Below are 27,153 nucleotides of genomic sequence, written 5' to 3' on the forward strand. Positions count from 1 at the left end.
CAGCCAACAGCGCACCTGTGACTCTTCCCGCCCCTCTCCTCCCCCTGCTGCTAGAAAACGGATCGCGGCTCCCGCTCCGCAGGTGCCGCTCGTAGCTGCTGCGTGTAACTCTTGGACTTTGCCATTGCTGGAAATACAGTGGACCTTTGACCCTTGCCAGGATCACCGGGGAGAGACTGAGGTTTGTCCAGTTCGTGGGAGCGGGACTGCGAGTCCCAGCAGGAGTAGCGCTTCAGCCAACAGCGCACCTGTGACTCTTCCTGCCCCTCTCCTCCCCCTGCTGCTAGAAAACGGCTTGCGGCCCGCTCCGTGGGAGCGGATCGTAGCCGCTGCGTGTAACTTTTGGACTTTGCCATTGCTGGAAATACAGTGGACCTTTGACCCTTGCCAGGATCACCGGGGAGAGACTGAGGTTTGTCCAGTTCATGGGAGCGGGACTGGGAGTCCCAGCAGGAGTAGCGCTTCAGCCAACAGCGCACCTGTGACTCTTCCCGCCCCTCTCCTCCCCCTTACTTAATCTGACCCACTCGTGCGGACGCGGGACGCGTGCGGGACGGAGCACGGGGCGAAGCCCGGGCTAAGGGCGGGTCGTTTGAGGCTGTTCGAGGACTGGCGAGACTGGACTGGGCCACCCCCTTTTCATTTTCATTCTTCCTTCTGTTTCCCTTTGCCACCCTTCAGGTAATATGGTGGTGACCAGAGGAAACAAAACTAAGGCCCCGGGTAGTGTGGGTAAATTGCTTGGTCCTATGGATGATTTGATTACTAAGGTGAATACTTTCATAGACCAAAGCATATCACTGATAGAGGAAAGGGTTTCCCTAGACTTAGCATTTGCCAAAAGATCCTCTATGGGCAATCTGGCCGATGCCAGATCACCAGCTTCAGGGAATATTAATGAAGGGGTGAGGGTGACTCATGAGAGACGTAGCTTGCCTAATAATGTGGACTTATCGGTGTCTCACCTTGCAGACTCACAGCTAAGCACAGATCTAGAAAGAACACCCGAATTATTACCTCAAACCCGCCCACAAACGACTTCTCTGGAAAGAATCCAAGCAAGGGGAAGGAGGGAGGACGTGATAAGCAAAAGAAAGAACGATTAAAAAAACCTTTACTTCTATTACGACGGATCATATTTCTAGTGCCCCGCAGGATCGACCCCCTAGAGCAGAAAACTTAGTAGTTCCTGCGTTAATCCATCATATTGACCATGAAACCCCCACACCCGTTAATCTGGATTCCCCTATCCTTTTATCCACAAGCAAGGGACCATGTGATGGTGAAAATTTACAGCTCTTAAATAAGATCGCTGACCTTCTTAAACTATCTCTGCAACCAGTAGAACAAAAGTTAGCACAGTTGGAGATCCAGATAACTAAGTTTGTTAACCTCCAACAACATAATCAATTAGCAGGGGACCAAAAAATAGGGGGCTATAATCATAAAAAACAACCCTCCATAAAGCCTGTAAACGCCCTCTCGAAATCCACAACCGCCCAATAGAATGTACCCCAGGTAGCAACACCCACAGTAACGACTACTAAGAGTACACCGAATCCAACTACCAAGGAAGCTACTACTTTGCCACAGGGAAATGCCCAGCCACCAACTACACCTGCACTAAACTCAGTGGCAACAAACAAGGCAATAAATAAAGCAACATCTAAAACACTGGTGATTCAACCCTTGGCCCCCAATCCCCTGGCTCCAAAAGTTAACAGAAACATTGCTAGAGGCTCCGGGGAGGCCAGATTTCCAGTCGATTTGCCACCAGAGGCCTCATTGTATGTAGTGGTCATGACTGGTGTCCCAGAGTTAGCGAACCACAATACAGAACCTGGTTGGTCCCTGAAAAACAAGGCACAACACTGGCTACAAACCATTCGTCCCATGCCTCCAACTTGGCATGGAAGGATCCTGACAGTACATAGGACACCATGGGTGGGTAAAGCCAGAAAAACGATTCCTGGGGATTGCATCGTGATCACTTTTGAAGACCCCCGTATAGCAGATTATATCTGCTCCTGGGATGACATGAATGCAAACGGTGGTATTGGTGTTAAACCACTTTCCTTCTTTTACCCCTTAAGACAACCTAATGGATTCTTTCAGGATCATGATCCTCCATGGGCTGCACCAGCCCCCCGACAGGTCGATTTTCCTAATACAGATATTATGGGGGCCCCCAATATCGTGAGTATGATAATTCTTGGCATCTAGTGGGATCACGTTACCAGGGAGGAGGTTGGGAAGAATGGAGGCCTCATACGCAGAGGACGGTACATAGAGAACCGCCCGCTGGGACCCTTGGTATAATATCCCGCTGACCAATAGATTCAGTGGACTCGAAATGGTCGATTGAACACCAACGGAAAATGAATATATCAACCCTAATTAACCCCACTCCATCCTTAAAATAAGCACTCCACCGGTACCCATGGAAGTAGTAGTACTAAAAGTTGACACACTGCCCTTACCCATCCTCTTTTGGAATGTAGCGGGCCTATGCCCTAAGATTGAGGATGGGACAGCCCAAAACTTCTTAGAACCTTGTAAAATAATTTGCCTTCAAGAGTCATGGTCCATAACAGAGCTCCACCTATTAGGATATAAAACATTTTCCATCCCAGCTGTGCGTAGCACAATAGGCCGGCCCAAAGGAGGGCTAATAACGTACATAGCGAATACTTTGAACCACCTAAAAGTGTCCATTGTCTATTCTGACCCTAATTGCCAAATTCTTTCCCTTTCCTTCGCGAATAAGGAGACCATTCTCGTGGTCAACTTTTATAACAAATTAGAGGAAGATCAATTTATGACTCTTCTCAGAAACGTCCATGAGAGATTAAGTCAACTCTTTCAGTGGAAAGGTAGACATGGGGCAAACCACCTACTATGGGGAGGGGATTTCAACCTTCATCCATGCCCACTGGCGAATCTACACTGCTGTGGGATTGTGGATGAATTCGAGGCTCCTTTAGTGCATTTTATTCACAGCAAGGCGGGGAATGCCGTGAATAATCTGCTCTCCGACGTGGATCTGGTAATTGCCAATCGTCCAAGTTTGGATCTAAACTCCCTTAATCCGACCTATTTGGGCAGAGGTCACCAAACGACAGTTGATTTCATCTTCCTGTCTCCTGGATTGTTAGATATAGCTAAATATTTCCAGGTTATTGATAACTCATTGAGTGACCATTCTGCGCTGAGGATGGACCTTCATTTACCCGAGCATAAGCCCCATAACACAGAAATATCAAATACTCTTGCCCAGAACAACCTAGAGTTAGGAAAACAGAATGGTTACACAATAAAATGGGAAAAAATTAACCCTAGTGAAATCACACAAAAATTGGTCAAGTTGGCTTATCCTAACATAATTAAATGTTTGGACCTTTCGGTAAATCACGAAGAAGTCCTAAATAGTTGTAAACAAATTTTAGAGAAAATCAAGGGACTACTTTCATCTAAATCACCGTCCAAGCATCCTGCCAAGAAAGGGTGGTTCAATCATAGCTGCACTACAGCCCTTACCAAACTAAAGCTCGCCCTACACAATAGACCCAGGGATATGCTGCTTTCTGAGGAAGAAGACTGGTCCTGCTCCCATCATCCAAGGCTTTACTGAGTAACTTCAACGGTCAGTAGGCTGAGCTCATGTCTGAGATACAAGAACACCACAAGCGCCATAAACTTTCCTGCAACTCACCACCTATCCACTGGATATGCTTGGGCCTGCAACTAAACCTGCCTGAGCCAAGCTGGTGTCTGTTGGAGTGAGTTACTGATCCTCAAGAGGCACCTCCTGTAAAGAAAGGTGTAATCCTGATGTTTTGGGTGCTTCACGCTCACCAGTGTATTGTGGTCCGTTATCACCTTGAATTCCCAGCCAAAGATGTATCTGTGAAATCTGCGGGTACTGCGCTTTTGTCACCGTGATCCCTCTGCTTGCTAATGCGAGGTTGACCCACACCCCTTGCTCCTCCTCCTGTTTCAGGACAGCACCCAGGCCAACCGGGCTTCTTTCCCCAACCAGTTCCGTTGCCCTGTCGGGGCTGAAGTGCGCCATGGGTGACGTCTGCTAGTTAAAAGCCTCTTGCTACTCTGGGGCCCATATCCACCTTGTTCAAGACATTTTGTGTGCTCGGTGAGGCTCAGACAGGGTGGTGAGTTTGAGCAGAAACCAGCTGCAGTATATCACCTTGCCTATGAAGAAATTACCTCAGTCGGGTTCTTGGCTGCTGGGGCCTCTTGATCACCGTGAACTTGCGGGGGAACTACTTGCAGTCACTCTCTGGAGAATACAACCCAAAGAATTTGTCCTTGGGCTAAAATAATTAGCATTTGTCCTCCTGAAAAATTAGCCTACCATCCCTTAACCACGACGGAGTGACAATGAAGCTCTGATGAGGTTTCAACAGGGTGGTTTAATAGTTGAAAATATCCTCAATTAAGCTGGGGACCTCTTGCAGACCCAATGTTGTTTTTGGATTGCATTCTGTAATACTTTGATGGCTGAATAGATTCCAAAATCCAGTCTCTTGTATCTTCTGATCCCGAGGTGCGTTGTAATGTAATGAATGTCCGGGTAGAGTACCGTTGGCTTTAACCAGCATTCAAATTGAGCTTTGAAAAGCATCTTACCTCATTCAGGTCCACTTTGATATTCTCCCTATCGTCCATTGTTGCGGTGATGTCCCTTTCTCAGCAGATAGCCCAGGTTGGGAAGCCATAGGTCTTTGCAGAGACATGTTGCTCCAGCAGCTTTGGTTTTTCTGTTTGGGCCCTAAGATCTTTTCAAAGATATCCATGGATTTTAGGATGTTCAGTTTCATTTCGACCTGGGCTCGCAGGTGGAATAGTATCCTTCGGTGTATGAGCACTGCTGCTTGCATTGTCTTATCAATGTGTACTTTGTCTGGTACCCATTTATGGCACACTAGCCCTCAGAATATCTCCGCATATTGGTGAACCACCTGCAAGTCATAGATTTCCCGGGCAATTTAGACCACCCCTAAGTTTTCTGTCATGTTGCAGCCAGTCAGGATCTCCTCTCTGTCCAGTGTCGCATGGAACATGGTCATTACGTCTCTGTCTCCGTGTTTGACGGTCGCAGCTATTGCTACAATCAGGAATATAGTTCTTTGCCTATGTATTCATTGATTTTAGTGTGAGAAGTTCATTGGGGCTTCTGTGAGTGTAGTTGCTGAAATTGCTTTTGGGACATCACATTGATGGAGGCCCCCATATTGGTGTGCAAGAGATTGTGACCTTGCTAACCAGCTGAGGTCACTAAACTTTGGTTCCTGGAGCTGTGTAGGAGATGAGGAATGCCTCTTCTTCTACTAAGTCCTTATCTTCGTGCTCTCCTACACTCCACCACTCTCTGTTCTTACTGCTGAGCTATGAGATGTCACCTACAGTCAGGTGGCCACTAGCCTTTGTTGGTGGCTCTTCTGCCATGGGCTTCTTACCAACTTCCACAAAATATTAGGGCTTGCTTCACGCTGAGCATGTACGCCCTGCTGTGGGGCACTTTTCCATGAGGTGTTGTTCTGTCTCACAGTTTCAGCACAAGATTTTTATACCAGTGTGGAGCTTTCCCTTGTGAGGTGGGTTTGGTGTGAATATCATCACGTCTTGTTGGCTGGCATTTTTCTTCTGATGGTCAGTCCTGCCTCTTGCTTTATCACCATTTCCATTTATTCAGCCTTTGTGCTGGATAAGTCATATGTGCGGTAAGAATGAACATGTCTGCAAATGTTATCACAGATTGTCTAAGGATGAGCCTGCTCAGGTTAGCCAATCTGCATACCTGTATGCGTTGCTCTCTGACCTCCGTTTTTCTGGTCGTCAACGGTACAGGTGTTTGCAGGAGCCCAAAGGTGGTCGTAAAAATTGTTCATGTACTCCCCCCTCTTGCTGTCGGGCTTGGCACAATTTGAAACTTTTAAAAATCATATTTACATTGGGTTCAAAGGCTGCCTAGGGGGGGATATTTAAGGCATTATAGTCAACAATGTCCCCCATATCCAGGAGGTGTAGAAACAATTTGTATATGTCCTTTACAACAAAATGCGGCAGAAGTAACCTCTTTACTTAATTGTTCTTTCCCTGGTGGCTCTAAAGTAGATCTCACGCCACCAAGAAAACTGCATTCAAGGAACGACTGGACAACAACGCACACAACAGCAAGGAACTCTTCAACATCGTTAAAGAGCTCTCCAACCCCAACGCCGGAAACAACGAGATTACCCCTTCGCAAGACCTCTGCAACTTGCTCACCTCCTACTTCCACAACAAGATCGCGGACATACACAACAGCTTCAGCACTCAACCGACGCACACCACGACTGAACCACCGCCCCCCACCACCACCCTCCGAGCCTGGACCCCGATCAGCACCGAAGACACCGTCCGCACAATGAACTCCATCCAATCCGGATCTCCGACCGACCCCTCCCCTCACCACGTCTTCAACAAGGCTGACGCTGTCATCGCACCCCACCTGCGGGACATCATCAACACCTCCTTCGACACCGCTACCTTCCCGGAGAGCTGGAAGCACGCGGAACTCAGCGCTCTACTAAAGAAGCCATCAGCCGACCCCACCGACCTCAAGAACTACCGCCCCATCTCGCTGCTCCCGTTCCCTGCAAAAGTCATTGAGAAGACCGTCAACAAGCAGCTGGCCGCCTTCCTCGAGACAAACGGATCCCTCGACCTCTCGCAGTCTGGCTTCCGGGCCAACCACAGCACCGAGACCGCCCTGATCGCAGCCACCGATGACATCCGAGCCCTGCTTGACAACAGAGAAACAGCGTCCCTCATCCTCCTAGACCTCTCCGCGGCCTTCGACACTGTCTGCCACCGTACCCTAGTGCAGCGCCTCAGCAACGTTGGAATCCAGGAGAAGTCACTGGAATGGATCACCTCGTTCCTCGCCGGAAGGACACAGAGAGTCCGCCTCCCCCCGTTCAGATCAGAAGCCACCGAAGTCATCTGCGGCATTCCTCAAGGCTCCTCGCTCAGTCCAACCCTCTTCAACGTCTACATGTGCCCCCTCGCAGACATCGCACGCCAGCACAACCTCAATATCATCTCCTACGCCGACGACACCCAGCTGATCCTCTCCCTCACCAACGACCCCGCCACCGCCAGAGCCAACCTTCATGAAGGGATGAAAGAGGTAGCCGAATGGATGAAGAACAGCCGCCTGAAACTGAACACGGACAAGACGGAAGTCCTCATCCTGGGATCCTCACCCTCCGCCTGGGACGACTCCTGGTGGCTCCCCGCCCTGGGCAGCGCTCCCAAACCAACAGACCACGCACGCAACCTGGGCTTCATCCTGGACTCCTCCCTCTCCATGACCAGACAAGTCAACGCCGTCTCCTCGTCGTGCTTCAACATCCTGCGCATGCTACATAAGATCTTCCGATGGATCCCCACCGAGACCAGGAAGACGGTCACCCAGGCCCTCTTCACCAGCCGCCTGGACTACGGCAACTCCCTCTACGCCGGAACCACCACCAAACTCCAGAAGAGCCTCCAGCGGATCCAGAACGTCCTGGACATCAACCCGTCGCAGCCACATCTCCGGACACCTGAGAGATCTGCACTGGCTCCCTGTCAACAAGAGAATCACCTTCCGTCTCCTCACCCACGCACACAAAGCCCTACACAACCAAGGCCCAGGATACCTCAACAGCCGCCTCAACTTCTACGCTCCCAAACGCCAGCTTCGATCGACTGGCCACGCCCTCGCCGCCGACCCCGCATCCGAAGAGCCACCACAGGGGGACGGTCCTTCTCCTACCTCGCCGCCAAGACATGGAACTCCCTCCCGACCCACCTCCGCCTGACCCAGGACCACCTCGCCTTCAGGAAGCAACTCAAGACCTGGCTGTTCGAGCAGTAGCGGACCCCCCTCCCCTAGCGCCTTGAGACCCTCTGGGTGAGTAGTGCGCTATATAAATGCTTTGATTGATTGATTGATTTCTGGCCAAGGAGGTGCATGCTGACATCAGGGCGTGTTGTAGAGCCCGGGTGGCTCAGTACTTCTTGGGCCTGCTGACATGGAGGGATGGATCACCTACATGACAACATTTTTAAGTAGGTAAAAGCAGGATATGGGGAATTGAGTTTTCCCATTGATAGAAGCAGAAGTGATTTCACATGGAAGGCATTTTACATAAAAACATGTTGGTCTTAAAAATTCAGGATTCTCCCACCTGAATCACATTTGTTGGCATGTATGGGACCCGACTAATACCAATTTTGGCTTTCAATGTGTAGCCACAATTGAATGATGAAGTTTAGTATGGGACCATGCTGGCGACAAAAGTAAATACTAGTTTGGGACGAGGCAGTGCCATGTTAGAACGGTACAACACATACCTTTCTTGACATATAATGGGCCAAAAATAGTTAACTATTCTGAAAAGCAATGAGGGCCTGACATAAAGTTTGACAGACAGGGTACTCTGTCATAAACATGGTGGAGTACCCTGTTTGACAAAACCTCAGTCCCTGGCAGTAGTGCCCAACTTTCTCAACTTTCAGTAAAGCTTACAACGACTACTCAAAAATGTAAGGGGCATCAAAGCACCCTATTTTAAGTGGACAGTCCTGTTGTCTTTCTTTTTTTTCTGTCACAAAAAGAAGACAAGTATTGTCCCCCCCCCCCTAGAAGAAAACTCCAGTGGTGATCCAATTCCTTGGTGGGTAGTAGTTCAGCCAGGAGGTTGACAAAAACTAGGTGAAATGTACTGATCAATATTAATTGTGGATAAGCTCTTTTGCGCCCAATTGGCGTTAGAGTAACTTATAGTTCAAGGTTTGATGACCTCATGAGCCTAAGCATGGTATTGGGGGATTTCTTCCTCACTGCTCAGTAAAGCAACGGTTACTGCATGGTCTAATGGCCTGCCTTCCCCTCAATGCTGCTTTGACGAAGTGTTCACCTAGTTTTTGTTTTTGGTAGAATACACTTTGACATTCTACATTCCATGTGAGTAAGGTGAGGATAACGTACATATCCTCGTCCTGAAGAAGGAGTTGCTGTACTCTGAAACATGTCGACGCTTTCAAAGGTTGATATACCCTAATACGTATATTGTCAACCTCACTTTGCACTTTTTAATGATACCAGCCGAGGACATAATAAATTATTTTTTCCTACGAGCCAGGTATTTTTTAATTAAACCTCACTTTTTTCACCTCACCCCACTACTCACACTTCTTCCCTAATCACACACCTACACATAGTTCACTATCAAGTGCTCCCACGTATTCGTGAGTCGTAGCACGCCGCATCCCGTAGAGGGGTGCGAAGGCCCCGATGATTAAGCATGACACCAAGGGGCCTGTTGGTGTGTGAGGGGCATTTAAACAACACTGTGTGCTCCCCATCACTTTAGGGATCACCACCACTTTCTGAGTGGATTCTAATTTGTTTAATCATACTGGTCTAATTGCCTTGTTGGTTGTTAAAAATTTGGTTTCTGGTTGGCAGAGGAATGCACCTAGTTCAAGCAGGAACCACAATCCTGGTCAGTGTAAACCACATACACACTGAAAGATAACCTGTGCTAACCCTCTGGTTGCTCAGCACTGAGCAGTCAGGCTTATCTAAAGAAGCAAATAAAGGATTTGTGCAACACGGCACACAGTAACACCTTAAAAACATCACAAAATGGCTCAACGCTGGTTAAGAAAAATAGACTATAGTTTCATTAAAACATCAACAAAAATGCAATACATAGAATTTGAGATAAGAATTTTTAAAGAATAAAAAGAGTTCTAGCATTTAGAAGGATAGGCACCAATGGGGGTAATCTGGTCACGCTGGGTGGGGAACAGTTAACAGTTCAGGCCAACAGTGATGGAGTGCAGGCCAGGGACAGAAGCCACGGAGGCCCGGTAAACATAGTACCTTGATCCTAGTCGCAACATCGAGATGCAGGGAGCAGACGAGAGATGTGTTGGTTTTGATCCTACAGTAGAGGTGATGTGTCGATTTTCTCCACCCAGTGGTGACGATGTGTTGGTTTCATACTTGAAGCACTGAACTGAGATTCGTTGATTGTGACTTGCGATGAGCTGCATTTCTCTGTGTAGTCGAGGGGATGAGTTGATCTCTCCACACTACTGCAACAGCATTGGGCAGTTCCAATTTATTGAGCCCTCAAGACAATGCATTGGTTCCGAGAATGATTAATTGATTCTACTCCCCTAATAGGCTCAATCCCCTGGTTTTGCTACACGCAGACTGAAGATGTGTCAACATTTAAGATGCAAGTCTCTGAGTCCTCTTCCAGTAAATCATGCACAGGAGCAGGTGTAGAGACTTTATTAGCCCTGAGGCTCAAACATCAGGAGCAAGTCAACAAGCCTTGGAGGTCATTGAAGTTGCAAGGCAGAGTCCAGCTTTCCATCAGCAGGGCTAGAGAGCAGCAGACAGTGGTGCAGCACAACAGAAAAACAGTTATTCCAGAGCTTCAGTCCAGCAGAGTATCAGTCCTTGATCTTGATGTACTACAGCAGTTCTTCTTACAGAGCGAAATTACCGGTCTAGAAGTATCTGGTTTGGTGGGGTCAGAGCCCTAGTACTTATACCCAGTTGTGCATTTGAAGTCAAGGGTGATTTCAAAGAAGGGCCTTTTAAATGCACAGAAGCCCTTTCTTCCTATCCCTGGCACCAGGCTAGCTGTAGGGGGTAATCAACCCTTTATGTGGGGAGAGGACACTGCCTGTTCAGGTGTGTCTGCTCGCCCCTCCCTTCCTGCCCGGGAAGAGCCATCAGAATGCAGATGAGTACTCAGACACACCTAAACATCCTGTGTATGTGGCTGTTTATAGATAATGTACAAAGTGTAGTTGACATCCACCTCAGACGTGTATTGGAGACAGGCTGCATGCACATAGAGCTGTAAGAGAAATGTCCACTTTCTAAAAAAAGGAATTTATAAAATAGTAATGTGAACTCCAACTTTACCAGTAAAGATAAATTATCATTACCATTCCAAAAATATAAAACATGACACAGCTACACTTTTTAATCAGGAATTACAGCTTAAAAGTGTATTAAAGAGTTCATAATAAAAACCTATGGGAGGAGTAGCCCTCACAGTAGTGAAAAATGAATGTAGGCATTTTTCACAACCAGAACATGCAGAACTGAACAGTACATGTCTTACCATTTACTTACATAGCATCTGCTGATGAACTACCAAGGGCCTACCTCAGGGGTGACTTATGATAGGAGAGTTTAAGGCTTCACATATGGTGTTAAATGGCAAATCGTACTGGCAGTTCAGGACTGCACACACAGACTCTGCAGTGACAGGCCCAAGACATGTTGAAAGGGCTACTTGTGTGAGTAGCACCATCAGTGCTTAAAGGCCAAATAGTACCGTTTAACTCACAGGCTGGGGTATATGGTACACTACTTTGCAAGGGACTTCCAAGTAAATTAAATAGTACAAGTGACCATACCCCAATGTTACCATGTTTAGGAGAAAAGCGTTTGCACTTTAGCACTGGTCATCAGTGGAAAAGTGCTCAGAGTTCTAAGGCCAACAAAAAGATTCAGCAAAACGAGAAGGTAAGCAAGCAAAAAGTTTGGGTGAAGATCACCCTAAGGCTAACAGTTCTAACATTGGTATTGCTGAGACAGTCATGTCAGTCAATATTCTGGTAATGTAGTCTTCCTCAGCTCCACCAAACGTCTGTATGCAACATCCTGACAAGAAATCAAACAATTTCCAGTGGTCAGCCTTACTAGGAAGAACAAGACTTTAAGGCACTGGTCTGAGAAGGGCACAGCTGTGCACTAGTCTTAAATGCCTTCCTGAATAATGATGGCAAGTTATAAATGCTCTCAGCTTTGATTGTGATGGCTTTTCAGAGGCACTGCTCTATTGTGTTCTGCATTTTCTCTAGTCTGACATGTTGATGAGCCAATACCAGACCTATTGACTGACACCAAACTGACACGTTACAAATTCTTTCTAATTCGATATCCTGTCGGCTATTAGAGTCCCTACCAATATGAGGTAGTAGACTGACATTGAATATGACTGACTGTGATCCACAGGCTTTGTAGCCTGGAGTAGGTCCAACATGCTTGCATTAATGTCAACTCACATTAGGGGTGGCCAAGTCCAGCCACAGAAAATTAAAATATGTTGAGGGTTTCAGAATGACCAGGATATCTAAAATACCTTGCTCTTGCAACTTATTGTATGTAAAATGTCCTTATATCTAGTTATTGTGGGTAAGGTGAAAATATGATAAGTTCACCTCCACCTCGAGACCATCCCTACATCAGAGTGGCCACCCTTTTCACACCCCTTCGTAATTGCGATTCTGAATGCCTGGTCATTTCCATCTTGCATTAACATTAATATACAGTTAGAAAACATACATTTCCTATGTATAAAGTTTTAAATGTATGAGTTCCTGTGAGTGTGTCTGTGCGTGTGTCTACATATGAATTTATTTTCATATACTTTTAACACATACATTTAATTCAATAACGCTGTAACATATCAAGGAGCTCAAACACAAAGGTAAAAATAAACAAGAGTAAATCTACTTGTGTAAATGTACTTCTACCTGTCGTTTTCCCTAAGTTAGCCTAACTGTATATGTTGTAGTCCACTTTTTGCCTTCAAACATTACAAAATATCACACTTGTTTTTGTGCCACATTGTTATTTCACAAATAGGCTGCACATGTTTTTGTATTTTTCACTTCTGCTCTGATTCAGCTGGACAGTCTCATACAAGGGCAAGCAATACTGTTTCCTGTTATTCTCTGTGGTCGGACACTAGCACCTAGACATAAAAGAGAAACCCAGCTGCTGTTTTTGAACACACTTTTTATCATATAACCTGGGACTTTTTGCTTTGAAAACACACAGGGTGAAGACATTTTTGCAGAGCACAGGTCTGGAGACGAGAGAGAAAGCGCCAGCTGAGATGCAGAACAGTTACCTATGTATGCCAGGTACGGGGTTCGCCAATAATCCAAGAGATCTATAGCACAACATAGATTCCCCTATTGATTGTAGGCTTAAGCAAATCTGTCAGCTAATATGACAAGGCTTTATATTGTGTATGATCTCTCAATTATGCTGATCCCATTGTTGAGCTGCATGTGTTTTCTGATAGCATCGCTGTTGCTTCATAATAGAGCACAATAGTCTTTATAAATATTGTGAGCTTTCTTCATGTGTCTTTTTCATTTAATGTGGACATGTATGAGCGAGAGAATGAAAGGTGAATGCATGCTATCATGATCCCGGAGAGGGTCTAAGGTTTTGTGTTCTGGGGTGCCAAATCACTTGCCTCTCTGGAAACGTTAGGAGGGCAAGTGAGGCACTATAAGCTAGTCTCATTTGGGCCCTTAGATACTGATGCGGTATGATGACTTAAACCCTACTTACTGATGCTCTATGGTTCCAGGCATACATATGTTTCTGGGCGGAATCACTGAAACAACTTCAGCATAAAATGAATGATAATATCAAAGGAAAGGCACCAAAGTTCTTTAATTGGTGACCAGGCCGTGATTGGCATCATCCATTCACCCTCTGTGCCACTTCCAGCTGACACTGATGGCTTGCACATACACCTGCACATACAAACACACACACACATCACACACACACCCTACCAAAAATAGAAGACCCCTATCAGAAGGGCAGGGTCCACTGTACCAATATAAATAGATTCTATGTTACATGATCTGCAAAAGAGTCAACATTTTATTTTATATTTTTATTTCACTTCACATCAGCACAATATTTCACACTCAGTGTAATTCATCATCAGATGCATCACTGGCGAGCTAGGAGCCAGATGTTAGGCAGGTTGAAAACACTTGATTCACAATTGGCAACCACTGTTGGCTATGTGCTTCTTACTACTTGTGACAACAACATGCAACGGAACAACTGACACAAGTTCATCAAGAGAGAGAAGTAGGATGACAAAAACTGAGGCTCAGAGAAAAACAAATGCAGCACTTAAACCATCCACCCATTCTTCACGTAGAACAGATGTTCATCTGGAGTCAGGACCCTCTGTGCAGCTGTGGCATGTCGGCTTCTCCTGGGTTAGGCACTCACTGGAGGGGAATATTGGAAAACACAAAGAAGTTGTAGAAGTATGAGTAGACTTGTCCACCAACTGAGCAGCATAAAACTCTCTGATTTTCATTATACCCAACGAATATGTATAAGGCAAATTTACTGAGGTGATTACTTGATTACTATTTGATCACTCTAACATATGAATTTGTTTTGCTGTTTTTGTGAATAGTGAGTCCAGCCCATGATAAGGTTGATCAGCAGCATTTTGGGGGCATTTAGACAGCAGTGGTCAGTCCATGGAGGCTGCTGTGGCTTCAGAAGCACTGTCTCCACTCATACCATGGCAGGCACTTATTCTAGTTGAATGTAACAGTTGCAGGAGAATGATGTGTGCATTCACAAACAAACCCTAAAGCAAAGATGTATTTCCAATACAAAACAAACAAAACCAATGTCTATGACATGCAGGGTGTTTTCCCCTAGCCCATTGAGACCACAGTTGTTTTTCCGAGACAAGTCAAGTCAAGTCAAGTCAAGGAATTTATATAGCGCACTACATACCCAGAGGGTCTCAAGGCGCTTAGGGAGGGGAGTTTCGCCATGTGCCCCATGGTAGACACAGACAGGACAGATTAGATTTGGGAGCCCCTCCCCCCCTTTCCACAAAGAGGGTGTTTAATGCTGCATCAAATGCAGATACCTGTTTAAGATGGCTTTCTCCCAGTGGAGGCTGCACCTGCAGCCAATCAGCAGTTGTTCACCTCCAAATTAGAGGTTGGACTACGAGTTTCCCAGAGCAGTATTCCACTAATTTACAACAGGACTTCCCTCTGTAAAATGCTGATCCCCTTTGTCTTCCATATTACAAAGATGGGAGAGGAGGCTATTTATTAACTGGCACTAGTGCCCATCTTTACTGGGCATCTACATGAGACGTGGCAGGCCCTAAAATGCCAATTAGCAGGAGGACTGCCACTCCACCACCTGCTAAATGACCACCTTAGTCTTCTACTGAAAGGGCAATGACAAATATCACTACTACCACAGTTAGATAGTGATAGACGGGGTTATTTAATAATTGCCACTAGTGTCCTTTGACACATTAGTTGTTACAACTACCAAGAATATATAGTGGGATATGAGGCTATTTATCAATTGGCACCAGTGCTCTTTGACACACCAATACTACAAAAGTTAGATGGTGGGAGATGAGCCTATTTAATTATGGACACTTCTGCCCTTCCACACATTTCACTACTACCAAGGGTAGATGGTGGGAGATGAGGCCATTTATTAATAGGCACTAGTGCCCTTCCACACATGTCACTAGTACCAAAGTTAGATGGTGGGTGATAAAGCTATTTATTAATTGCAATTGTGCCCTTTGTTATGGGCATCATCTGGAGATGTGAAAGTGCCCAACAATAGCCACAGCTGTATCTGAAAGAGTATTTGAATCACATGCACTGACTTCAGGAGAGAGTTGATAACTACTTCAGAGCTCTCAAGAAGTCAAGAATTTAATTTTTTGTAATCTAAACGTATAGGTGTATGCTAATCCTTTTCTGCTGCTACCACACCAGACCTCATCAACCCCCCATATTCTGAGTTTGAAATATGAATATTTAAGGTCAATTAATACATGCATATTATAGTTCATATACCACTGCTCTCCTATTTATTGAGTCTTTCTCTCTGATCTAAATTGCACAACTGTTCCCTAATTGACATCACATGTGATAGCCCAGGTATGACTGATACAATGTAAGGTACCAGGTGTTTAAACTTTGTTTGAGTATTGAGTGAAGTTTAAGTTTTTCTGCCTTCTAATGCACTAAGTTCATACCGATACATCCATTACATGTTGAGTATCTATAGATATCTTCCACTAACTCTTTATCCAAGAGAGGCACCATCTTGATCCCTGTGGCTAACGGGTGGGCTACAGTATCTTTTCGTGGACTTGGTACAACCTTTATTTTTAACAGAGAATTTGGTATCTCTAAGCAGGCTCAGCATCCAGACATGCAAACAAGAATAAACACCTCCCTAATGAGTGTCAGTTATAATGGCCAGTAGGTCACTTTATCGCAGATAAACTTACCGAAGGTGTAGGTTGCCTGGAATCCCTTCATGTTCACTGACTCATCACTGTGGAACAGGAGCAGAAGGGAGCTCCCGGTGGAGGTCGCTGGTGGGACTATACTGGAACCGCAGAATTTGCCAATAAGCGGGGAGGTGGTCTTGGAACCATCGAAAATAGACAAGGAGTCATAGGAGCATTGTGGATCAGGTTCAACGGCAAAAGATGTAAATGTCAATGAGACCTACAGGGCGTAAATAAGAAGTACGTGTTAGTCCTCAAAGAGTACCTCAGTCACGCCAACAGGAAGGCAGTGTGATATAGGGAATAAAACAATGTGACAGCCAGTCCTGACCATCACTGTCCTGCCAGTAGGGGGCAGTGTGAGGTAAGGAAGGAGAGGTATGCTCTAGACCTTCTGTACCAACACTTTCCTGCCAGGAGGAGACGCTGTGGCATAAGGAAGGAGAAGTATGTGTTGGCATTTATTTACCATCACTCTCCTGTCAGCATGAGGCGTTGTGGCATAAGGAAGGAGAAGTATGCCCCCAGCAGGGGGCAGTTTGACCTAAGGAAGAAGTATGCATCGTCTCTTATTTACCATCACTGTCCTACCAGTCGGGACAGTGAGATATAAGGAAGAAGTATGCATTGGTCCTTATTTGCCATCACTGTCCTGCCAGCAGGAGACAGTGAGATATAAGTAGAGGGAAATATGTATTGGGTCTTATTTACCATCACTGTCCTGCCAGCGGGAGCAGTGTGAGATAAGGAAGAAGACATATGTGTTAGCCCTTATTTACCATTACGGTCCTCCCAGTAGGTGGCAGTGTGAGATATTGAAGGAGAAGTATGCATAGGCCTTACTTACCGTCACTGTCCTACCTGAAGGGGGCAGTGTGAGATAAGGAAAGAGAAGTATTACCATTATTATTTACCATCAATGTCCTGCGAGTGGGGGCTGTGTTACATAAGTAAGGAGACCTATGTGTTGACCCTTATTTACCATCACTGTACCGTCAGTAGGGGACTTTTGAGTTTTTCTATATACAGTTTACCGCATAGACACCTTCATCTCCCAGAAGTGATATCTGATCATCTGAGTGGAATGGCAGGCTAGGCCAATTTTTCTCACTTTATCCTAATGTCTCTGTTATGGAATATCATGATTCCGTAACACCCACTCTGACAGTCTAGGAGGCATATTTACAAGCTCCTATCGCCACAGTAACGCCACTTTTTCTGACCTTCCTGTGGCTATAGGGGCTTTGCCTTATTCACAAGATGGCATTAAGCCACTTAACGCCGCCTTAATGAAAAAGGCACTCTTTCAAGATATACTTAGCATGAAAGGGGTGGGCAATAGGTATTGCAGTGGGCATTCCATTGTTGCTGGTCTTAAACAGGCGAAACGAGGAGAAATGCTCTATTTCTTCTTGTTTTTACTGCTTCTTTGTGTGCTGCATTGTGCTGCTCACATATAATCTTTTATTTATTTATTTTTTCTCTTGGAGAAAATTGAAAAAGAATTTCTATCTTTTAAAGATATCACCATTAATAACAAAGCAGCCCAATACGAAAGAGATTCCAAAGCATTTACACTTGATAAAGCATACGCATTCGTGAAAGACGAATACTACACGCAGCCTGACTCTAGGGGGGCCTTGACAAACTATCAGGGTAGATCCCGATACAGATTTAAAACTTTTTCTGAGACCTCACCATCGGATTCATCCGGTTCGGACACTCGAGGGAATACTAATCAAAAACAGGTTTCTTTTTTAGAGAAGGGCAAACAACAAAAAGCAAGGTACAAAACACCATGGGAGATGCGGACAAGAAAGAACTTTTACAAATCGCGAAAAGCCCAACTACTGTAGTAAACCTAAGTCCCAAAAAACTAACAAAAGATGAAGAGTCTGTAATAAACCTTGGACTCAAGTTTGTCCCTAGTCACTATACCAACTTTACAAAAATCAAATTGGAAATAATTGAATTTTGTCAAAAAATAAGACTTAAGGTCTTTTTTTCAAATCAACCACCAAGTATAGACAATGAAACAACGGGTCTACGCAATAGGTCTAACTTTGTTCCTAACCAGGGCATTCCCAAACAGGTACACGCCTTTGAACAAACAATGTTGTCATCATTAAACAAATTGGAAAAGAGTTAAAAATATGTACAACAAAACATTAGTAGTGGACAAAGAGCGGCGCTTAAAAATCTTAAAGAAGATTCCACAATTGTGGTTAAACAGGCCGACAAAGGCGGTGCGGTAGTGCTCTGGCCGAGGGACAAATATATGATTGAAGCACTTTCCCAAGTTGAAAATCAAGTCTGGTATAGGAAACTAAAAGAAGATCCAGTTAAGGAAATACAAGGGACAATTTTAGAAATCATCAGTCAGGGGAGAAAAGAAGGGTTTGTGGGCCTCAAAGAAAGTGAGTTCTTGGTGAAAAAATTCCCAAGGACTCCCATAATATATTTCCTCCCCAAAATCAACAAAAACTCAAGAGATCCCCCAGGACGGCCTATCGTCTCTGGGTGCGACTCTTGCTTGGAGCCAATTGCTAAATACGTGGACTTCTTTTTAAAACCACATATTAGTAAAGTGAAATCGTTCCTGAGAGATACGACAGACTTTTTAATTAAAGTTGAGGGAACCGAGTTTGATCGTGAATGTCAAATAATGGTAACAATGGACGTTACGTCTAGGCCTGGGCGAAGCACTACTCTACGCTCGCGGAGTTTGCGAAGTTTGCGCAACTTCGCACTACGCGAGCTGCACGTAGCACAGTGCGATCACGCGTAGTGCAGCGTAGCGTAGTGCAGCGCTCATTTTTTGCTTGTTCGCGGTCCTGAACCTCATGTTCGCAACCGCGAGCAAGCAAAATTACATACCGGTGAGATTCTCAACGCGGGGAGGTCAGGTTTCTCATTGTGAGTGGTTGCGCATGTTCGTGACCGCTCTCAATGAGAAACTACCAGTTCGCGTTGAGAAAGCTGCAGCTCGAGTAATAATCTACTCGAGCAGCAGAAAACTACAGCTCGCACTGTGCAAGATGCCGTTTTCAATGATTGCACAGTGCCGGATGCTTGTCCGCACTGTGCAATCATTGAAAACACATCTTGCACAGTGCGAACATGCTACTACGCAGCTCGCGTAGTGCTACGTGAAGTTCGCGTAGTGCGAAGTGCACTTCGCGTAGCTTCGCGTAGCGCTACTTCGCGAACTACACCCACCCTTAGTTACGTCCTTATATACCAGATACCTCAGGACGAAGCAATTGAGGAAATGGAGCTTTACCTAGAGGCAAGGAAAAGGCCACACAGGGTCCCCACAACATTCATTCTGAAATTAACGGAGGTGGCATTAAAAAAGTACTACTTCAGATTTAATTAACAGTTCTTTATGCAAATAAAGGGCATCGCGATGGGAGAGAGATGGCCGTGCTGTTCATGGCAGAGTATGAAAAAAGATTCATCGATAACAACAATCCATATGTGACCCACATAAAACAATGGTACCGTTATATTGATGACGTGTGGCTCCTGTGGAAGGGGAGACACACTGAACTAATGGAGTTTCACACGTGGCTTAATACAAGACACCAAGACATCAAATTTTCGATCGAGTCTAGCTGTGCCAAAATGAAATTTTTAGATGTCAAAGTAACTTGCAATGAATTAGTGTTGAAATCTTCCCTTTTCAAGAAAAAAACAGATAGAAACACAATCTTACACAATCTGAGCGCACACCCAAGGAGCCTAAAGGCAAACTTGCCATACGGCCAACTGCTCCGAATACGGAGGTACTGCACTGAAATGGCAGATTTTGAACATCATGCACATAGATTTTGTGACGAATTGCAGGAGAGAGGGTACTCCAAAAAATTGCTTAAACATTCCTACAAGAGATCGTGCTATACACAGCGCGAATGTTTGCTAGAAACAAAGGACAAGAAACCATTAGACCGTATGGTGTGGGTGACCACCTTTGGTCCTGACACTCATAAATTGAGACAAATGGTATTAAAAAATTGGCACCTGCTGGAGAATTTAGAATGTCCTTTCCCTCGTCCCCTATTTGCATATAAAAAGAACAGAAGTATTGGCCAAGAAGTGGTGAGAGCAGACATAGCCCTGCCCCAAACAAAAAGTTACTTATTGTCACAATGGGGCATGAAACCAATTGAAGGGCACCATAAGTGCGGATATTGTATCTCCTGTGTAATTACAATCAAGGGAAAAGAGTTTCAACACAGAAATGTCAAATGGAAACACATGGGTTTCACGAATTGTAGAACACGCAATGTCGTGTACGCAATCGTGTGTCCTTGCCTGAAGTTATACATCGGCAAAACAAATCAGCAAGTCAATACATGCATTACCCAACATCGATCTCGCATTAAGAATGAAGTAACATCTGCCCCAATGGTTGACCATTTCGTGGAGAAACAACATGGGTATAATGATTTCAAGTGGACAGTATTGTTTACAATAAGCCAGCAACAAAGTTCTGCCGATGTCGAAAAAGCACTTTTAAAAAAGGAGCGTATTTAATCTTAAAGTTCGACAGCGCAATGAGTGGTCTCAATGCTCTGTCGGAAATTTCACGACTGTAAATACAGACTGTGTCAATTTGAAACCCCCCCACAGCAGAAATTCAACATACAGAACCACGTTCAGAGATGTCTGACACACTCGACAGAAAATCTGTATGCATAAATAGACACTAAAAGATGGCCGCCACGCCCAGAGATAGAGTCAGAGAGCCCAAAGAAGCTGTGAAAACAGGTAATCTGCTGCCATACCTGTCTCCCTGTATTTAAAAAACATAGAGTGTAGACCCGTTTTATCTTAAAATAACATCATTTATACAGATAATGGCACTCATAACAGTCCCATGAAAAAGACGCCGACTATTGCGCGTTGACTAACACGAATCCACCGCCAGGTATGTACCGTGGTCAGAGCAAGCGCAAATATGACAGAATCGGTTTAAAAAGAGGAATATTTTCCCTAAACGATTCTGCATTGTTTTCAATTTAGTATTAAATCTTTTTATTCATAGCAAAAATACTGACCCATGCTTGTGAAGTCACCGGTCACACATTTACAATGCAAAGTAAGACCATAGCGGGCACAAGTGCCATTCAAGATGCATTAAACACAGCAAGCCGCCTATAACCCAGTTGGGCCGGCCGCGTCGAAAGGTCTTGGAGCGTGTTGGATGCTGTAATTATCTGTGCAACAAAACCAAACCCCAAACAACCCCCCCCTTCCCCTACTCCCTACCCCCCATCCCACTTCTTGTCTGCTAAGTAAACCAAGCAAAACCCCATCCAGCCATGCAGCCCTAGAGTGCCGGTCCTCGAACAGTTTCATATCTGGACTCTACGCCTGCGAGCCTTGGCCTTGGGCTCAGTGAGTGGAGTGTCTGCGAGATGCAGCAATCGTAGGTATCAGGGGCAGCTCAGCTCCCTGAATTCCCCGGTGAGCAAAGTCAAAAATGGCTGCCAGAGGTCTGCAAACTCCTCACCTCGCCCTGCCGCTGTCAGGGACAGCTTCTCCATCCCCAGGATTGTCCAGAGTCTATGTAGCCAGCCAAGTTGTATGGGGGGCTGTGGGTCTCTCCAGCGGGCCACAATGTTCTGCACAGCGGTTCCCAGTGCGATGGCAATCAACTTCCCTCTCATGGATTTCAGGGGATACATCAGTGCATTTGGCAAGCCAAGGATTAAATAGGCAGGGAACCTAGGGAGCTGGGTGTCTAAGTGCACATCTACGAGATCTAGGATGGTGGACCAATATTGTCGCAACCGCTCACAACTTCATACAAGGAGTTCAAGTGTTCCCCGCTCCCCATATCCCCTCCAACAGCGATCGCTTGCCCTGATGAGAACCTGAAAATTGACGTGAGAGGGTACGAAACGCGTCGGCACATTGAGAAGCAATTGACTTGGAAGTCCTTTAGACTAATTAATTCATGTGTGGTCTTTTTGGAATGATTTGTTGCTTAGAGTATTTATTACTTTTTTCCTTGCATTAAGTTGTAATGGACAGTTAATGCACTTGGGGTCAAGATGGGGCATCCCCCAATAATTGATGTCTGTTGATGAAATTGTTTCTATGTGATGAATTCTATTTCTATATATTGTTGAATGTTCTAGAGTATATATGTTGTCTTGTACAAATTGTAAATATGTATGTATAGTGTGTTTTTTTCTTTGATGAAATAATACAGAAACATTTAAAAATAATTAAATAAAACAGGTATAAACAAAGTATAGCTTACAAACTTGAATTGATATTGGTTTGTAGTTCTCAAATATGAGACATGAAAGAAATGTGCAGCTGGTAATTCTTTGTATAAGCACACATATAATCAGCAAAAAGCCATGTATGATTTTTTATATGAAGGAAGATGTCACTTCCTGCACAAAAAAATAATTATAAAAATTACGAGTTACAACTTCTATGTGTGCTGCATAATCAGCACACATATAAGTTACAAATCACCATTTATGATTATTTATGTCCAGGAAGGTAACTCTACCTGCACATAAATATTGATTTCCCACAACGCAGGCACCCTCTGACTATGGTGCAAGAGTGTCTGTGTTGGCACTAGACAGCTAACTTTAGCAACAGCCAAGGGAGAAATGCAGGGCTTCACCGTATTGATATAAATACTGTGCCGCTCTGTGTTTCTAAAGTGACTGAGCGCACCGTTAGCCTTCTTGGCTTAACGCCGCACTCCGCCACTTCCATTGTAAATATGCCAGCAGAAGGTTCTTCATGATTCAAGATCCTACAAGTATTTCAATACTAGAGTGACGTTGGGTAGCTCCTTCACTTACCTTGTATCCAGCTGGAGCGGTGAGGTAGTAGCCGCAGTCCATGTTGACAGGGTAATTTTTGGGATAGTCGGGAGATGAGACGGTGCCAGCAGAGCTGGTGAACGTGCCACCACATTTTACTTTTACTGTCAACAGAAAAAAAGACCAGCTCAAATACAGCACTTAACCAACAACTGTCTGCCAAACAGGAGCCAAGAGTAGGGTTCTGCCTGAGGCCCCCTGCACGCTGTTTGTATCTCAGCTCACGCATCTCCACACAAATTGATGCATATCATGAAATTGAAGATATTGGTGCACACTGGGGAACCAGTTGCTGTCATGACACAGGGTCCTGGCCGGAAGTATAAACTTCCTGACATGATGTTAAATAACAGAGCTCATGTCAAGGGAACAGTTCTGCCAACTAGAGGACACCCACTATCTAATCGTATGTCTTGCCATATATTTTGTTCTTAGTGTGATCTTTGCCAACCCAGATCATGACTGGGCAATATTCCACAGGCAGGAAATCAGAAAAGAAACATTGCAAATTCTTGTACCACCCCTTGCTCCTTTCTCAGACTCAAGGGGATTATGTCAGTGCACTGGACCCACAACAGCTCCTTCCATTTCATGGTAAAACCACTATTTCCAGAAACAAGCACTTCCTGCAGTGAACCTCATACAAACACACCCAGATATCCAGAGAGTACAGCTCACCGTGCGCCAACAAGAGCCATTTGCGTCCTTCCTCCATCAGTGCTGTAGGAGGTCTATGCGTCCTTCTCCCTCCCGTTGCTGAGTGTGTCCCGACACTAAGGACCGTACCATTGCCTTTACAAACCACTCCGTTAACTGGGAGAAGCCGTACACCCAGTACCTTACCATTGCTGCAAAAGGCCTGCGTCCTTCCTCCCCTTTCTGAGAGTTCTCCGGCACCAGGGATTATACCATTTATGTTGGAAGCCTTTGCAAGCTACCTCCCCTCGCTGAGAGCACCCAGACACCAAGGACAGTACCACTGCTGTCGGTGGCCTTTGTGTCCCCCCTCCCCTCTGTGATAGCACCCTACATCAAGGACCATGCCATTGTTGTAGAAGGCCTTTCCAACCCACTCTCTTAACTGAGAGCATCCTGACACTAAGGACCTTCCCATTGCTGAATGTGGCCTATGCATTCCTCCTCCCTGTCTGAGAGAAGCCTGACACAAACCATACCATTGCTGTAGGAGGCCTTGAACCCACTGGCGGTGATGGAGCCGTCTGTTACAAACTCCAGCAACATCTCATTTCCAGAAGAGGTGAATGGCTGGAGCTGTCCCGTCCCACACGCTTTGCTGAGTAAAACTGGGGCTGTCTTATTGTTGCCATCGTAAATTGTGAGGTAGTCAGACATGCAGTTTGGAGATGATTGGAGATCAAAGGCATCAAACTGCAGAAGTATCTGAGAAGAAAGAGCAGTAAATTAGACACACAACTGGCAGACTCCCTAGAACTTCTATCTTTCATTTGTTTATGAAGAACTGATTTTCAGTTTTTTAAAGTTTTCCACCGACTCAACTGAATCAGTGATTTTGCTTTGACTGTCAGACCTGTATCCCTATCCCTCTACTCTTTAATGTAGTGACTGCTTCTGTCTGTAGCCTCCTTCACCACCATCCCTCTACTTCAACTGTGTGTTTATAGAGTCATGGCACCCTTATGCTGTTCCTGCACTTCCTGGGGCTCATTTATGAGCCCTTGCGTCACTTTTTGCGCCACAGGTGCGTCACTTTTTGTGACGCACCAGCTGGGTAAAAAATGTGCCTTGTTGTACCATATTTACAAAGTAGATGAGTCACTTGGTAACCTCTGCACCACATTATAACTGCGCCAGGTATACTTATTTAGGGGGGGTGATCAGATGCAAAAAAAGGGTTGTAGAAGTGACGCAGTGAAATCTAAAAGATTTCACTGCGCCACTTCTAGGATGCAAATGCCACATTATCTTACGCCTGCCTCATGGAAGGCGTAAGACTGACGCAGGCACATTTCACATGGGACTTGCCCATGTGTAATGACCCATCGCTGGAGTTGCGTCACTTTTGTGACACACTCCAGCAATGCGTAATTTTTGCACCTATAGATACTTCAGAAATACTGACATATCTGTAACTCCTTGCGACATGATGCGTTGTACTGTATATATGAAGCATTATTATTGTTGTCGCAAGGAGGGCGAAATGTAAAGTGACGCATCGTTGTTTTCTCACAGCGATGCGTCACGATTCATAAATTAGGCCCCATGTGTTCTCTTTTGGTGCCTCTACTTGGAACCACACCTCTGCTGAAGCTCAGGTACCTCTTGGGAAGAAGTTACATACTGGATTCTTGATTGCTTGTGCTAAGCTGTGGCTCTCCGTCATTACCACATACTTAAAGGAGTACCCGAGAGATATAGGCTGGTGTAAGCTCCAAGACATATGGTACAGTTGGCTCCTAACTGGGCTCATAGTGAAGACCTTGCACTTCTCTGGGGCACTGCCTCTCGATTACCAAACGCCTGTGTTAGTACCTTTAAATTTGTGTGCGATGCCAAACAGCAGACCATGACTTAAAGAAACTGCAGCACTTCAGATGAAATCTCACTAAGCATTTCCATACTGGGGAACGGAAACTCATGCTTTGTGCAAGGGTTGAACATTAGAATATCGAGCAGAGAAATATCACATACAAATACATTATAAACAGAATATCAACTGTAGCAACATCCAGAGTATGTATAGCTAAGTATAGATGAACTACTGTCTGCATCACCTTACTTTGAAGCCATATATATATAGATTGTCAAGATAAATGATAGATTAACCCTTACATGTCCATTTCCTTTGGTGAAATCCACTGGCATTCTCCCACCTTTGTTTACTGCCCCCATGTGGAATTTCTTCGAAGCCAAATTTGAACTTGCTGACGGTCTAGCTCACTTCCCCCTTGCAAACCCACTCTTTAAACCATATTCTGTCTTCCGTGTGGTGGTAGGACTACTGTAGGTTTAAGTAACACCTGCTAATCGGTTCTTTTCAGAAGCTCTGTGGCGATGGTGCTTACCTCATTCGAGAAAACACTCCAGGGACAGATCTTTCTCCTCCTCGCTGATGGACCACTCTAATTAGAGTGACCTCCCTCAGCAGCAACCTCTGCCACTAGTCAATCAGGCAGGTCCTAACTCAGTGAACTAATCCACGCCCACCCTCAGGCAGCTTGGACTCTGGCAGGAGGAACTCGTGACTGGCTTTATTACCTTATCATAAGGGATTCGGATCAGGTAGACACAGTTGGCATTGTTTGGGTACGAGGAGGGGTAATTGGATGACTTCACGGTGCCAGTCAGGTTAGAAAGAAGAGTGCTGCACAAACCTGAAAAACAAAAATGAAAATGAAAATTCTCTAAAATATGATTTCTTGAAACTTTACAATGACATGACTGCTAGAATGCCCACTCTCCACCAGCTTCTACTGAGAATTTCTCAATTAGCCTCACCAGTATTTAAGCAGACATTTTAGACCTCCACTAAGAAGAAGCCCCTCAACCTATATAATGATCTCTGTAGTCAATCAGCACTTAGGGCAAGTCTTAGCAATGATATGTTAGCACAGAAGAACGCAGGAATGCACCAAAAACTACACCCAAGTCAGTCATATTCAAATCAGTCTTGTTCCTCTTCCTCATTGGAACAGTCCAGCCTGAACCACCAAGCCAGATATTCACTGGACTGGAAACAATCATCCTGGTACCGGTTTCAAGGTAACCCCCCTTGCCGGGCAAGTTTGAATCCAGTAGCAAAGCGAGCAAGGGATCCACATCCGGGAATACCTTGAAAACTTAGAGTGAACAAAGCAAACATAAGGAGATGATGTACGGGGCACTGAAACATTACAGATACTCACCCCCAGTCACAGATCTGGGTTGAATCCATCATTGTTCTTTGGCTCTCTTCACCACCTTAGTTCAGAACCAGCCATATGTAAATCAGTCTTGATGCTGTTCCTCATGGGAAAAGTCCAGCCTGCACTGCCACACGAGGTCTTCCTTGGACTAGAAACAAGCGTCCTGGGACTGGGTCTGAACTGGGGTGGTAAAGTGAG

At 45.2% G+C, this 27,153-nt stretch overlaps 1 protein-coding gene across 1 annotated transcript in view; it reads right to left on the reverse strand.

Moving 5' to 3' along the window:
* LOC147729344 (embryonic protein UVS.2-like) overlaps positions 1-27,153 on the reverse strand; it is a 136,302-nt gene that overhangs the window by 47,874 nt on the left and 61,275 nt on the right. Inside the window, exons 9-12 of the mRNA XM_086959834.1 lie at positions 26,309-26,424; positions 24,247-24,472; positions 23,051-23,169; positions 16,209-16,431 (exon numbers count right to left, since the gene is read on the reverse strand). Of these exons, the coding sequence (XP_086815960.1) occupies positions 16,209-16,431; positions 23,051-23,169; positions 24,247-24,472; positions 26,309-26,424 (684 nt within the window). The remainder of the gene's footprint in view (positions 1-16,208; positions 16,432-23,050; positions 23,170-24,246; positions 24,473-26,308; positions 26,425-27,153) is intronic.

This window comes from Lissotriton vulgaris, chromosome 2_2, assembly GCF_964263255.1.
Source record: "Lissotriton vulgaris chromosome 2_2, aLisVul1.2, whole genome shotgun sequence".
Classification (NCBI taxonomy): domain Eukaryota; kingdom Metazoa; phylum Chordata; class Amphibia; order Caudata; family Salamandridae; genus Lissotriton; species Lissotriton vulgaris.